Source organism: Prinia subflava, chromosome 11, assembly GCF_021018805.1.
Source record: "Prinia subflava isolate CZ2003 ecotype Zambia chromosome 11, Cam_Psub_1.2, whole genome shotgun sequence".
Lineage (NCBI taxonomy): Eukaryota > Metazoa > Chordata > Aves > Passeriformes > Cisticolidae > Prinia > Prinia subflava.
The window spans coordinates 9,452,463-9,464,821 of record NC_086257.1 but is presented as its reverse complement, the minus strand read 5'-3'; the positions used below and the strand labels follow the sequence as shown (position 1 = coordinate 9,464,821).

General features: G+C 42.1%; 1 protein-coding gene across 1 annotated transcript in view; it reads right to left on the bottom strand.

Moving 5' to 3' along the window:
• Positions 1–12,359, bottom strand: part of NYAP2 (neuronal tyrosine-phosphorylated phosphoinositide-3-kinase adaptor 2) — a 128,629-nt gene that overhangs the window by 49,969 nt on the left and 66,301 nt on the right. The window contains exon 3 of the mRNA XM_063408742.1: positions 1,358–2,455. Coding sequence (XP_063264812.1) covers positions 1,358–2,455 — 1,098 coding nt within the window. The remainder of the gene's footprint in view (positions 1–1,357; positions 2,456–12,359) is intronic.

The window sequence follows — 12,359 nt, the reverse complement described above, 5'->3', positions numbered from 1 at the left end:
GAGGTGCAAGGCAGAAAACTCTTCCCTGGAAACCCAGAGGGGGTGTCCTGCTGAGCACCCTGAGCATGCCCCAAAGTGCTGTGACACACTGCAGTCAGTGACACAATAGAGTGGCACAAACACAACCACAAACACAGTGTGGAATTCACTTCCCTTCCATAGTGATACAGTAGCCTGGAAACCAGAACCCTCTTTGATCAGGTATAAAACAGTGCAGTTTATCGTATCATATTGAATATGTTAGAGCTGTCAATAGTCATAATATAGTACCTACACAAATATGAGACTAGCTGCTCTCCAAAGACAGCTTTTTCATTAGGCAGGTGTCAGCAATTCAGAGTCATAAACAGATTTTACAGAAGTGGAGGAGAAAGCACCTCAAGTCTGCTTTGCACTGAGACAGGAGGTGTTAGAACAACCATCCACTGCAGGACACCCACTGAACAGGAACATTTTTGCAGCAGGAATACTGGTGCCAGGTTCTGCTTTCACACATGTGACTCCTGTTGGTTTCAAAAGGAGTTTCCATATTTCACTAGCTCAGAAGTACATGGTGTACATGGTGTAAACCTGAGTGCATATGGAACATTGATTTTATGACACAGCATACAAGTCAATATTGGCTTCAGGTTTTCCTGCACAGCCTTCTTCTTTGCATTTCTTCCTGTGTGGGTTTATAGGTTATGTGCATTGTAGCTTATGTTGGTTTTCAGATCAATTCACAGCACAACCTTCCAAGCAGTCACACCAGCCCAGCTGAAAGAGATATTCCATGGCACAGCATGGAAGGAGAGGAATGGTTTGCACAGAACCACAGAATCATTTAGGTTGGAAAAGCCCTCCAAGTGTATCAATCTCAACCTTTGCCCCAGGCTTAAGCAAGGCTAAGCTGGTACCTCTGGTTGCCATCATATTTTCCAGGATTTCTGGCCGAGTTAAGAGTGATCAGTGGATCTTTGCAAATAACCCTCAACAGCTACTGTTTGGTTATTTTGAAACAAACTGCTTCCTGTCTTAGCATCCATCAAGAAAGGAAGGATATAATAAGGTGGGAAGATCCCAATTCACATGGAACCTTTACAGCTGTGGAACAATTAGTGAGAACTGACAGTTTCTGTAATACCAAGCCCTGAATTGTACTTCTAAGTGCAGTGTGCATACTTAAAAATCTTAGAAATATAACAATGTGGAGACTAAAGCAATTTCATCAATATTAACTTTTCTTTTCATTACAAGAAATTTCTATAAGGAATTCAGAATTCTGAATTATTTAATTTTTACAAGCATTTTGATTTAGTAAAGTACATTAGCAAATATTATTATACAAAGGTAAGGAAAAATTACATCAAGGACTTACTTTCTGCAGGTTCCTTAGATCTCCTGCCACTGGAGGATTTCCTCAGGAGGCTTCGTCCTGAGGTGAAGAGGCTGGTCAGCTCCTCCAGAGGACTGGTGGGGGTCCGGGAACGGGAGCTGCTCTGAGATGATGACCCATAGGTGCTGACAGAGACACTGACCATCTTTCCCCCTTCTTGCAATGTGTTTCTGGCTGTAGAATGAGGCACTGATGGAGAGCTTCTTGAGAGACTTCCTGAATGTACAGAGTCATAAGGTGGAGGTCTTTTGAGGCTTAAGGGGGTAAGAGACCTACCCATACTGACAGGAGAAGGTGAGGCAGAGTGACTTTTAGGATAACCATGTGGAGACTGTGTTCTGTATAAGGTAGAGGGATGAGGAGGTGAGGAGGTGTGCGCAGGGGTGCTAGTTCCATGAGATACTGTCTGGTCTTTCTCCAGTTTTTGATGGCCTGGTGTATGAGGTGGCAGTGAAGATGGAGAAGCTCCAGCTTGCTGTTTGATGTAAGACACATTTTCCAAGACGGGAAGCTTTGTGACCTCTAGTGGAGTTAGAGGAGACTCGTCAGAATTCGGGGAGCACTGCACTGGTGCTGGTGGGAACACCAGCAGTGGAGGTCTGTGAGAAAGCAGGTTTGGAAATGGCGGGGGTATGTCACAAAGCAAGCCCTTGGGAGTGGATGGCACTGAAGACTTGGTGAAATCTAGGTCAGGCACTGTGGGAGTAGCACACTGAGAAGAACAGGTGTGATGGTCATATTCACACTGACATTTTGAGTCTTGGCCTACATCGTCAAATATGGGGTATTTCATCTCCTCATAGACCGCTTCGCTTTGGTCATCCTCATCTTTTTTGAAGTCTCTGAGAATATTCCCAACCATTTCAATATAAACAGGCTCTTCTTCCTCTGTGTCTGGAGCAGGACTGCTGACCTGCGAGAGAGAGGCGTCCCTCGTGAGGGTTGCCTTCATGGGGCCATGCTTTTTGATGTACGTTTCATCAAAAGATGTGCTTAGCTGGGTGTTTGGGTTTCGTTTCGGCTTAGGAGGTGGAATCTTCTTTGTGTACTCATCACTGTGAGGTCTTGGTTTGGCTGACACTGAGAACAGAATAGAACATAAACTAGTCAGAAGCCTGTCAACCTTTGACAAAGTCAGAACTTTGTCAACCATAGGGTCTCTGTTACAGTGCCATAATTCTGGAATGGATTTCCTGGGACCAGATTGTTGCTGGTTTTCTCTGGTATTGCATCAATAGAACACTATAAAAATAACACTCAATTCAAAACTCTCCTAGACTTCCCCCAGAATGCTCTGACACTCCAGGATTAAGTAACTAGTGAGCACTTCCCTTCCTCCGAGACATCTGTTCTTTCCCAAACTCTTTGGGACAAGGGACTTTCCATTTTTAAATATTACGCTTTTCAAATACCACTGTGGGATTTTACAGACCCATAGAGTTGCCAGTGGAATAACACTGAATATCAAAATTAACTCCTTTTGGCTCCAAGAGAATAGTTAAGATCCTGGACAGTCATACTGAAATGACAGTGAGGTGACTCTGCAGTGACAAAGTGATGAATCAGGACCTTTTATTTATAGTAACTTCTTGCATAAAGCACAACAATTGTCTCAGCACTAACTGAGAAGGAAAATACTCATATACAAACAGTAAAATCTGCTGTTGAGATAATCCTAGTGATTTATCTGGACTCTATTCTATTGTTAGAATCTCATTAATATCTTCACAAGATTTCTGTGAAGTCAAGGAATAACAAAGTATCTCACAGATTTGGATCCTTTCCACACTGGTTATTTATAGAAACCTTGTCTTTGAAATTATAAATCAAAACATTGTGATGAAATTCATTTGAAATGAGAAGTCAAGGGTTTCTTGGAAATTATAATTTATGAATTAAACAATAAAGAAACTCATGCAAATTGCATTTTGTTCACTTTGCATAAAGAGCTAATAAAACATCTCATTAAATGTTAGGGTTAATAAAATGCCTCATTAAATGTTTAAGTGAAGTCAGTTTTTATCCTAAGCAGACTCAACAAACTTGTTCAGAAACAAAATTTATCACATACACTAAACCTAGCCTATTTTTCCAGAAGGTAATTGATACCTCACTGGTAAGTTCTCCAGTTCAAACAAACACACAGAACTAAACTAGTGGCCAGGTTAGAATGGTAGCTTTCCTGCCTTTCCAAATTTTGCTGCTCCTTTTAATTCACTACTGCATATCTGCCAGTCTGAACTCAATGCTCGGAGAAATTTCCAGACACCTTCTGCTGACCCATCAGCAAACAGCCAGCAAATGTCTGATGCTAAACCAGGCAGGCAGCACTCATGGAGTTGAAACTCCTCTTCTAGAAACAGCTGTAAACATATTCCTAAAGCCAGCAGAGTGGCAGTGCTCTGCCAGCTCAAAGACAGCATTTTGTCTGGGAGGATGCTGGCTCAGAGCTGGAAGACACCTGCATTAAAGCACCTTACAAACACGGTTTGGCCACTATCAGAGGAGGATTCAAACAGTGTTATCACAGTGTCACACTCCTGCTTTGATCTGCTAAATAACTTCTGTTCAGTTCCCACAGGTGTAGCAGTAAAGGCAGATGATAAGTTTTGATCAGGAATAAGGAGCTGTGAATGTGTACATATACAAAGGAATGAGACTACTCTTTGCTAACAACATTTGTTTAAGCTTAACACATAACTACAGTACAACAAAGCAAAAAGAAAAAAAATAAATCTTTCCAGAATTAAAAGGGGGGAAAAAAAGACTCAAAGAAATTATATTATACTTTCATGATGGTTCCAATTAATGTGTTCCACTTTGCAGCAGGCTAGGGACATGCAAAAGCTACCACAGATAAGAGTGTTTGGTAGCTTGATAGTTTTTCACTATGTGGATATATTCTTATGCATTTTAAATTTGTCTTTTTAATTAACCCAAATTAATTTTCTTGAATGTATTAGGATAGACTTTAGGGAATAAGATGTAGGCTACCAGAATCATTTGGGTTTTGCAGAAAATATTACTTGTGATGTATTTGACAATACTAGCAGATTTTTCTTGCCTGCTTCCAGCTAAATCACTATTTCCTTTCTGTTTAGTGTCTTATTTGTATATCATGTTTTTATATATTTTACTAGCATAAACTTGATCTCAGTCCTCTCTCTGACCTCTGTTAATCTGATTTACAACCCTGTCAAAAGCAATCTTATTCAGATTGCTGTCATTAAAATGAAGAGACAGTCAATGAAACTGGCACAAACTGATCATTTGTGAACATGTTGTACATGACCTGAACTCTACTTCAGCTATGTTTGAAAATCCCGTATTTTGTAAACACACTTCTCACAGTCTTCAGTTCCCTGTGCATCACACTGCCATCACTAATGGATACTTGAGAAAGGAACATTTTCTGCTCCTCTGCTTCCTCAGTTCCCTGTTCCCAGTGCTGCCTTTTACATCTTCTGTGCCACAGGTGTTACGCTGAGAATGTGCTCTGTCTCACAGCCACAACCCCACTCTTTGACATCTTTATCTGAGTGGATGTTAATGATGGACAAAATAATCAAAAGCTGAGTTGCTCTTGTGCTGTGGTCATTCAAGGCTAATGTTAACTGATATTTTTTCTAAAACCAGCCAAAAGTGGTCAAAAGTACTGTGTTTTTAATTTGCTAGAAAAAGCATATTTTTCTCCTCCCTCATTCCATTTTCACAATTTTTATGCAGCTGAAGAGGTTCTGCTACATGGTCTAAACCTGTCCTTGGGTGTTGGTGTTCCCATATACAACAGCCACAGGTTATTACATTACAAAGGAGGAAATGAGAAATGTCAAGGAAAAACGATTGACATTCTGGCATCCAGTCTTGTATTTTTGCATGGGTTGAAATTAAGTACCACAATGACACACAGAGCCTCATCTGCCATCGCATGATATGTAGCATTAGCCTAGAATATATGGTGACATTATCAACAAAAAGGTCAAATGACCCAGTTTTGCTGTATGAGACAGGGTAAAAGACAAGGTGATTTACTTTCTATTTGTTATTTATAGCATTTTTCCTCTGCTGTAGTTTGTTTTACTAAACCATCTATTTCCAGCAGGTGATGTGTTACCGAGATCTTTTTCCTTTCATGCCAAATTGGACTTTTCAAACTAAAATTTTGAACTAAATTGCTTAAATATTTTACAAACCTTAAAAGGTACCTCCTATATGCTGCACAGAGCATGAAGATTTGCTGCTATAAGACCCCCTAGAGAAAATACACAGGTAAATGTATAGAGTTAATAACAAAGAAATTTTTTATCATTACTAAGAACAGAGAAACTGTTCACACCCATTAGGAACTCCCTCAGCTGCAGAAGGACATTCAGGAGACAAACTGAATTATTTTTAAGAAGGCAAGACACTGAAATTTATTTAACAGCGGTTTCTACTCTGAAGCACAGCTCCCTGCCAAGGGCTGAACTCTTCAGCACACTTGTTAATGGAATATGGATCATGAGCTACAGCTCCAGCCCAGAACAACAGAGAAAAATAACAGCAACCCTGCAGCTGACCAGGGCTGTGCAAGGCTAACAAAAGGAGCAGGGAGTATTTGTGCAGCTCCTGTGTTACCAACAGTTGGCAGGGATAGATGTGCATAAATGCAGAAGCCCTGGCAAGATCCCACACCCAATGAAAGGAAATTATTTGGCAATCTCCAGAGAGGAACAGGCAAGATTGCTTAAGTACTTGACATTTGTCAGGCAGAAAAAACATTTGATGCTGCTGGAAACATAAACTACTATGAAAAGCAAACCACGCTGGTTATACACACACTGCCGTGTTGTCTGCTCTAAACATGCAGTAATTAAGTGCTTTTCAACATGAATTACTATGTCCTTGGTGAAACTGTTGCCTGTAACTTGTGTTGACACTCTGCCACTTGCATCCATCAGAGCACACGAGTCCTGATCCAAACCTAGGTGGATGAAAGTGAGAATTGTTTCTTTCCCCACCAGGGGCAGCTTTCTTCAAACACCAGTCTCAAAGTGCACCACAGACCTCTTGTGAGCGCTTCTATTACAAACACACACACACGAGCACCAGGCCTGTGAGGGGTCTGAGCACATGGGAGGTGCTCAGGGGATGATGCTCAGCACTTTCTCCATGGTCCTGTGTCCCCACGGGAGCTGCCCCAGCTGCAGGAGCTCTGAATGCTGTGCCAGCACCTCCTGTTTGCATCAGAACCACCCAAACTAGCACAGGTGATGAACTGGAGGCACAGTGATCCTTCCAAACAAAGGTTAACTAGCAGAGTTCCTGCTGCTTGGGCAGCAGCTCCCCATGTTTAGCAGGGCACTCTTCCAAACCACTCTCTGGCTCTAACAAACTTTAAGGGAAACAAGAGATGCAGCTCTAGTAACTCCAGATCTCATCAAAGCAAGAAGCACAGTGCTTAAAATAGCCCCATGGAGGCCCTACTGAAGGAGAATATGACATTTTTGAAATGAGATATTTGTAGTGCAAAGGTTATGCATAGCTTTCAGACATGCCCAGACAATCTCCCTTTCATAGTTAATTTTGGAAATAGAGAATGTTTCTAGTATTATCCTTCTGAAGTATTTTTTCTATTCTTAAAGGAGAGACTGAAATATGAAAACATGTTTTTAGATTGTTGTTTATTATTTGCTCATTGTATAAAGAATGAGTGAAAACCTCTAAAAATTAAAATTAATGTTGCCATTTTATATTGTCCTTTGGGTATTTTCCAACTTTTGCATTCCACAGACCAATCCAGTGAATTGTTCTGTTCACTGTAATGAACAGAATAAAACCACAAAAAGGAAAATTGTTCCCTTTCAATTTCTAAAGAGGCTATAGATTCAATTAAGGAATGATTTGGGGCCTAAAATTTCTTAAAATTCTTAAAAATGTGACTTTAAATGCAGGAGGAATTAATCTTGCTGTATTTGTGGGGGGGGGGTACCTCTATCAAAAAGAGCCTCCAGGAGGGAAAGGAAATAGAATTTCTTTAATTAAACTCTGAATGTGCTGGATACTGAATCACAGATGCAGAGATTCTGCTTTACATCACATAATTCTAAAGAGAACATCCAGCTTTAGGGCAGTACAGAGCCCATAGATAAGTGTGCAAGTTCAAGACATGAGCAAGCAGTTCATTTCATTGACACCAGTGGGGTTACTTGCACAGGATCCTCAGTGCAATTGTGCATCAGTGCTTATCTTGGGTTAGATTTCATTGTCTCTGTAGATGAAGTTTGAATAGTCTTGGTGAAACTGATTTTTAAATGGTAGAGTCATCTGAACTGTGCAAAGGATTGGCACTCAGGAGACCTGAGTTTAATTCATCTCTTTTCACAGGCCCCAGGGCCTCACCTATCATTTAACCTCCTAAACCCACCTTTCAATATTTCTCTTCTGCCATGTTAGGCTCCAAGGTATGCCACACAAGGATTTTATTTTAATGTATTTTTAATATCAAAACTTGTACAGGGCTTCCTATCATTGGAAAGCAACAGTAGAAAACAAAAAAAATTAAATGTAGTTATTGGAGACATGCAGTGTTGAACATGCATCTTTTCTTCTCCAAGAAATACTTGAAGGCAAATGTTCCTACACTGTGAACAGTCATAAAATATACACACTAAGATGCATCTTAGCAAGGGATTATTGAAACATCATCAATAGTTTGAAGTAACATCAGAGAATGCATTCCTCTCAAGAAAAAATGCTGGTTCTCGAAATAGCATTGTCCTCGTGGACAAGGCCCCTCCCTGCAGGTTACCTCCTCCTTTCCTAAAGATGCTCTAAAAGAAGGGAAGCGCATGGGAGGAATAAAAGGACCATCTAATTAATTCTAACAGGCAATAGGTGGTTTCAACACAATGGTTTCAAGCAGTACATATTTCTTCCCTCTCCTGAATCTATTAGCTTTTAGTGGAAATTATTTGGGCATTTAAAGAGGACAAAACTATACTGAAAATGAAAGGACTAAAAGCCAGTGTCATAAAATAATACTGAATTGCTACTTGTATGTCTCAAGGCTACGATTAAGGATACTTCCTCAAAAGTCTTCAGGTCCCTTTATTTTGGCTATGACTTCTTCTGGCTTTTAAAGTGATTGATTTCTGCTCTGCTTCAGACTGGTGGAGAGCTTGTGGCTCTGGGAGTGACACTGCAGAATTAAGCACTGGTACAACAGAGAGCAGAATCGGGGCCTGCAGTTAAACCCAGTTCTGCACTGCTCCAGCAGCCCAGCCCCTGCAGCTGACAGGGGGATTGGAGGATTTCTGCTCCCAGGTTCAGCTCAGGGCTGTGTATCTGGGCCCCAGGACTGAGCTCCCAGCCCAGCACCACAGCCCCTGCACATGCCAAGGCTGCCACCCCTTCCTGGGGCTCACAAAAGCCAGCCCAGGCAGCCAGAGCCTCCTCCCTGCACTGCAGGGCTGCCAGACCTTTGCTCTGCAGCATCCACACAAGGGCAGACCCAGAGGGGCCAGGACATGTCAAAACCTTTGCAGTATCAGCGTGGTGCAGAGAGTCCATACCCAAATTGCCACATTCCAGAGCAGATTGACTTGCAGGTTTTCTCTTCACAGCCCTCACTTCTCTGTACCTCCATCTGGCCAATTACCCTTTCCAACAGTGCAAAGGTCTCCAAAAACTTACAAAAAAAATTTACAAAATGAATGTCTCCTCCTGAATGCCCAGCCTCGTGCTCTCCTATATTTTGAACTTCACATCCTTGTCTTTTTAAAAAATGAATAACTGATGCTCCTGATTTTTCCAGATAACACTGAAAGGCAAAGGAAAAAAAAAAAAAGAAAAAGAAAAGAAATAGGGAGAAAAGGGTTTTTGGGAAATAATTACAAGTTATTGACAGTTCGCACAGGCCTAGTAAGGCAGAAGAAGCAAGACTTTGTATAACTAAGGAAAGAATAGTCAATTCCTTCTTTTACAGGAAAACTGATGTGCTGAGTGCAAATGAAGGCAAAAGAAAATCTCACAGTAACTTTTTTAGGTTACTGTCTGGGTACCTATCTAGAAAAATATCCTTGAACTAATATGACCAGACACAAGGTGCCAGATCTCTGGCATTACGTGGGTTTAAGTTATAGAAGTTCCAGTGGAAGAGGCTCTGAGGACAGAGAGGTGGGAGAATTACTGGGGAAAGATCCTCATGCTGCCCACACATGTAAGAAGTATTTTCAAAGTTCTGGTTCATTCTCAAGTCTGTAATATGCAAAACAGGTTTTGCAACCAGTGTTACAGTGACAGTGAAAAATTCTGTAACTCTGAATACTCTGAAAGAATTCTAGACAAAGGCAATTGCTATGGAAATTTCCCTATCACAAGCATCATTAGTGAAGAATGTACAAACAGAATTACTGAATCATGCATGCAGACAAATTAATTTACAAAGTCTATGTGCCTGTTTGTTGGTGTCTCTCTTGCAGGAACCTATATAGAGCTGGAGTGCTGTGGGGTTAAGCATGTTCACAGCAGAGCACAGTAAAACAGCCACAGAGCAGAAACATCAGTAAAGCCCTTCTAGTTTACAGAAGGCACCATTTATGGAGTCTTGATATTGTGAAAATGAAACCTGAAGATTTTGCTGGTTTACTGTGAATTAATTGCTATTGCCCTATTCTTACAGCTCCCCACAAACTGACTGCACTTCACACTGAGAGCAATGGGTGACACCAGCCTTCCCCACCTCCCAAATCAGCATTTTTGTTGTGCAGTTCTCATGGAGCTGTCCCCTGCACTAGCTGCCCCTTTTCCCTTGCTGCAGCTGCCCTGTAGCAATTCCCTGACTATCACACAGAAGATGGGGATGCTTTGAGTTTTTCAGGCTGTGCCATGGGATGGCTGCAAGTGCAGCAGCATTTCTGCTGGCCCGTAGAAGGAAAAGATCTCTCCTCTGTCCAGAAAGGGAAGTTTCTGGTGGTGTGTGAAAAATTAAGTCCCATCAAGACATGCCTTAAACACCTACATCACATGAGCTTGGTGTGTAGAGGACACAAGGATAGCAGTGAGTGTTTGAGGGCTGAGTTGCTTATTCCTGTTACCTGCTGCCCAAAGGCGCTGCAGGCCTCTGTGGTATTGTCTGTGGATGCTCCTGTAAACAGAGGCAGACTCCAGTCTGCATGCAGCTCCTGGCTGCACAGAACAACACTGCTATGGATTACTGGCTGTGACAGCTGAGGGCAACAATGTGGGAAATCATTTGCTGAACTTCCATCAACTTCTTGGGAAAGGTACAGCACACAGGCTCTCTGACCCAGTGCTCACAGAGACACTGAATGAAGCAAGTCTCTGCAAGACTTCCTGGCTCTGGGGGATTTCTAAAACTAGGAGGTTTTCTAAAATAGTGGACTCCAACATTATTTACTGGAGAAATGGTAAAGAAGGAGATCAAGCTAGAGCAAGAGCAAATGCTAGATGAAACAGTAAGTTTAACTTACCTACCTTATTTATCTAGAAAAATAGTCTGTATTTGCTCACTTGATTTGTTGTTTTGGTTCACAAACAACCAGACCAGAACACTAGCAATTACTATATGCAAAGACTTGAATAATTTATCCAGAGACATGAGACTCCTCATTTTTCAGATCCCAAGCAATGCCTATCTTCTATTTACAGCTAGCATAAGTAGGTCAAATGCATTATTTGCTTATATAAGTAACAATCTGTTTGCCAAGCTTCTAAAATAATTGCAGCCCATTAAATCAAGCTGGCAGGCACACCAAGGTGGTATTTTACAGAATACTGAGCTCGTGGGGACTTCAACACAAGATATGCTGTGTCCAACCATTCCACAGGCGCAGCAGCCCCATGGAGGCTCCTGTGCTTCCTTGGCACCTGCACCAGTGACAAGGAACCAAGAGATTTCAGCAACCCCCTCTCCCCCAGAAGTTCAGTGGGCTCTGTACAGTCCTTTCCTTGAGGCAGCTGTACAAGGCTGCCACTGGCTGACACATCCAGCAGGTCCTTCTGCCAGCACTGAGCTTGCATTTCAAAACAAAGCACAAGGGTGATGGCCAGGGTCAGATGAGTCACCACAGCTGGAGCAGCAGAAAGCAAATGAGCCACAAAGAACAAGAGGGCAGTGAAAGGGGCACTTTTTCCTTTATGAAAAGGCCACAAGGTGACCCTGCAGAAGCAGTTCCTGTTAGTTGTCAGCGAGCATTTTTGGGTGAATATGATGACAGCTGAAGTGGACAGAACCCTGCCAGAGCAGCTCAGAGGCAGGCAGCAGTGCCTGGAAATGTAACAGCGACAGCACTGTGGTCAGAGGCTGAGTGGTATGAAATACTCACTGTAATCAGCTTTAGGAAAAATGCCTCCCAGCTATTCATTTTACTTCCATCTTCATAGGGTGACTCCTCTCTTCTCAACTCCAAATAAAGTGTTGACGAAATTACAGACAGGCCACACTTTATCAGCTGTCTCATGCTCAGAACTTCTCTGTCTGCCTGGCATCTATCATTTCACCCTGCATTTATTTGCAGATAGTGTAATGAAACTAGTAGAGCCTGTAATAGTGTTGATCTACAAGGGTCCAGCAGCTAGGCCTAATACCCATAAATTCACCTGGTATGACTGCAGTGGACAGTGGCATTTTGACAGTGTTTTGTGCAGTTCCAAACAAGCTTTAGGAGAAGCATCTCCAGTTTCAAATGCCAGGCTTGCCCTCACTGTTCCACCCAAGAAAAAAGATGGGGAGGATGAGAAGGCAAAGATGGAGCAGGAAAAAGAAGGGGAAAGCAGAGGTTACTGCTATAACCTAGTGCTTACAGCCTGTTTCATTTTGTTGTCTTTCAGAAGCAAAGCTCTTTGCAGGAATTCATCCCCACCACTGAGGTACAGTCTGTGGCAGAGCACAGCCCAGAACAGCCTGAGTTCTGTGGGGGTTGATGCACACCATCTCCTGGGACTGTCTGTTCTGTAAACCCATGGCATTCAGCATTTCAGA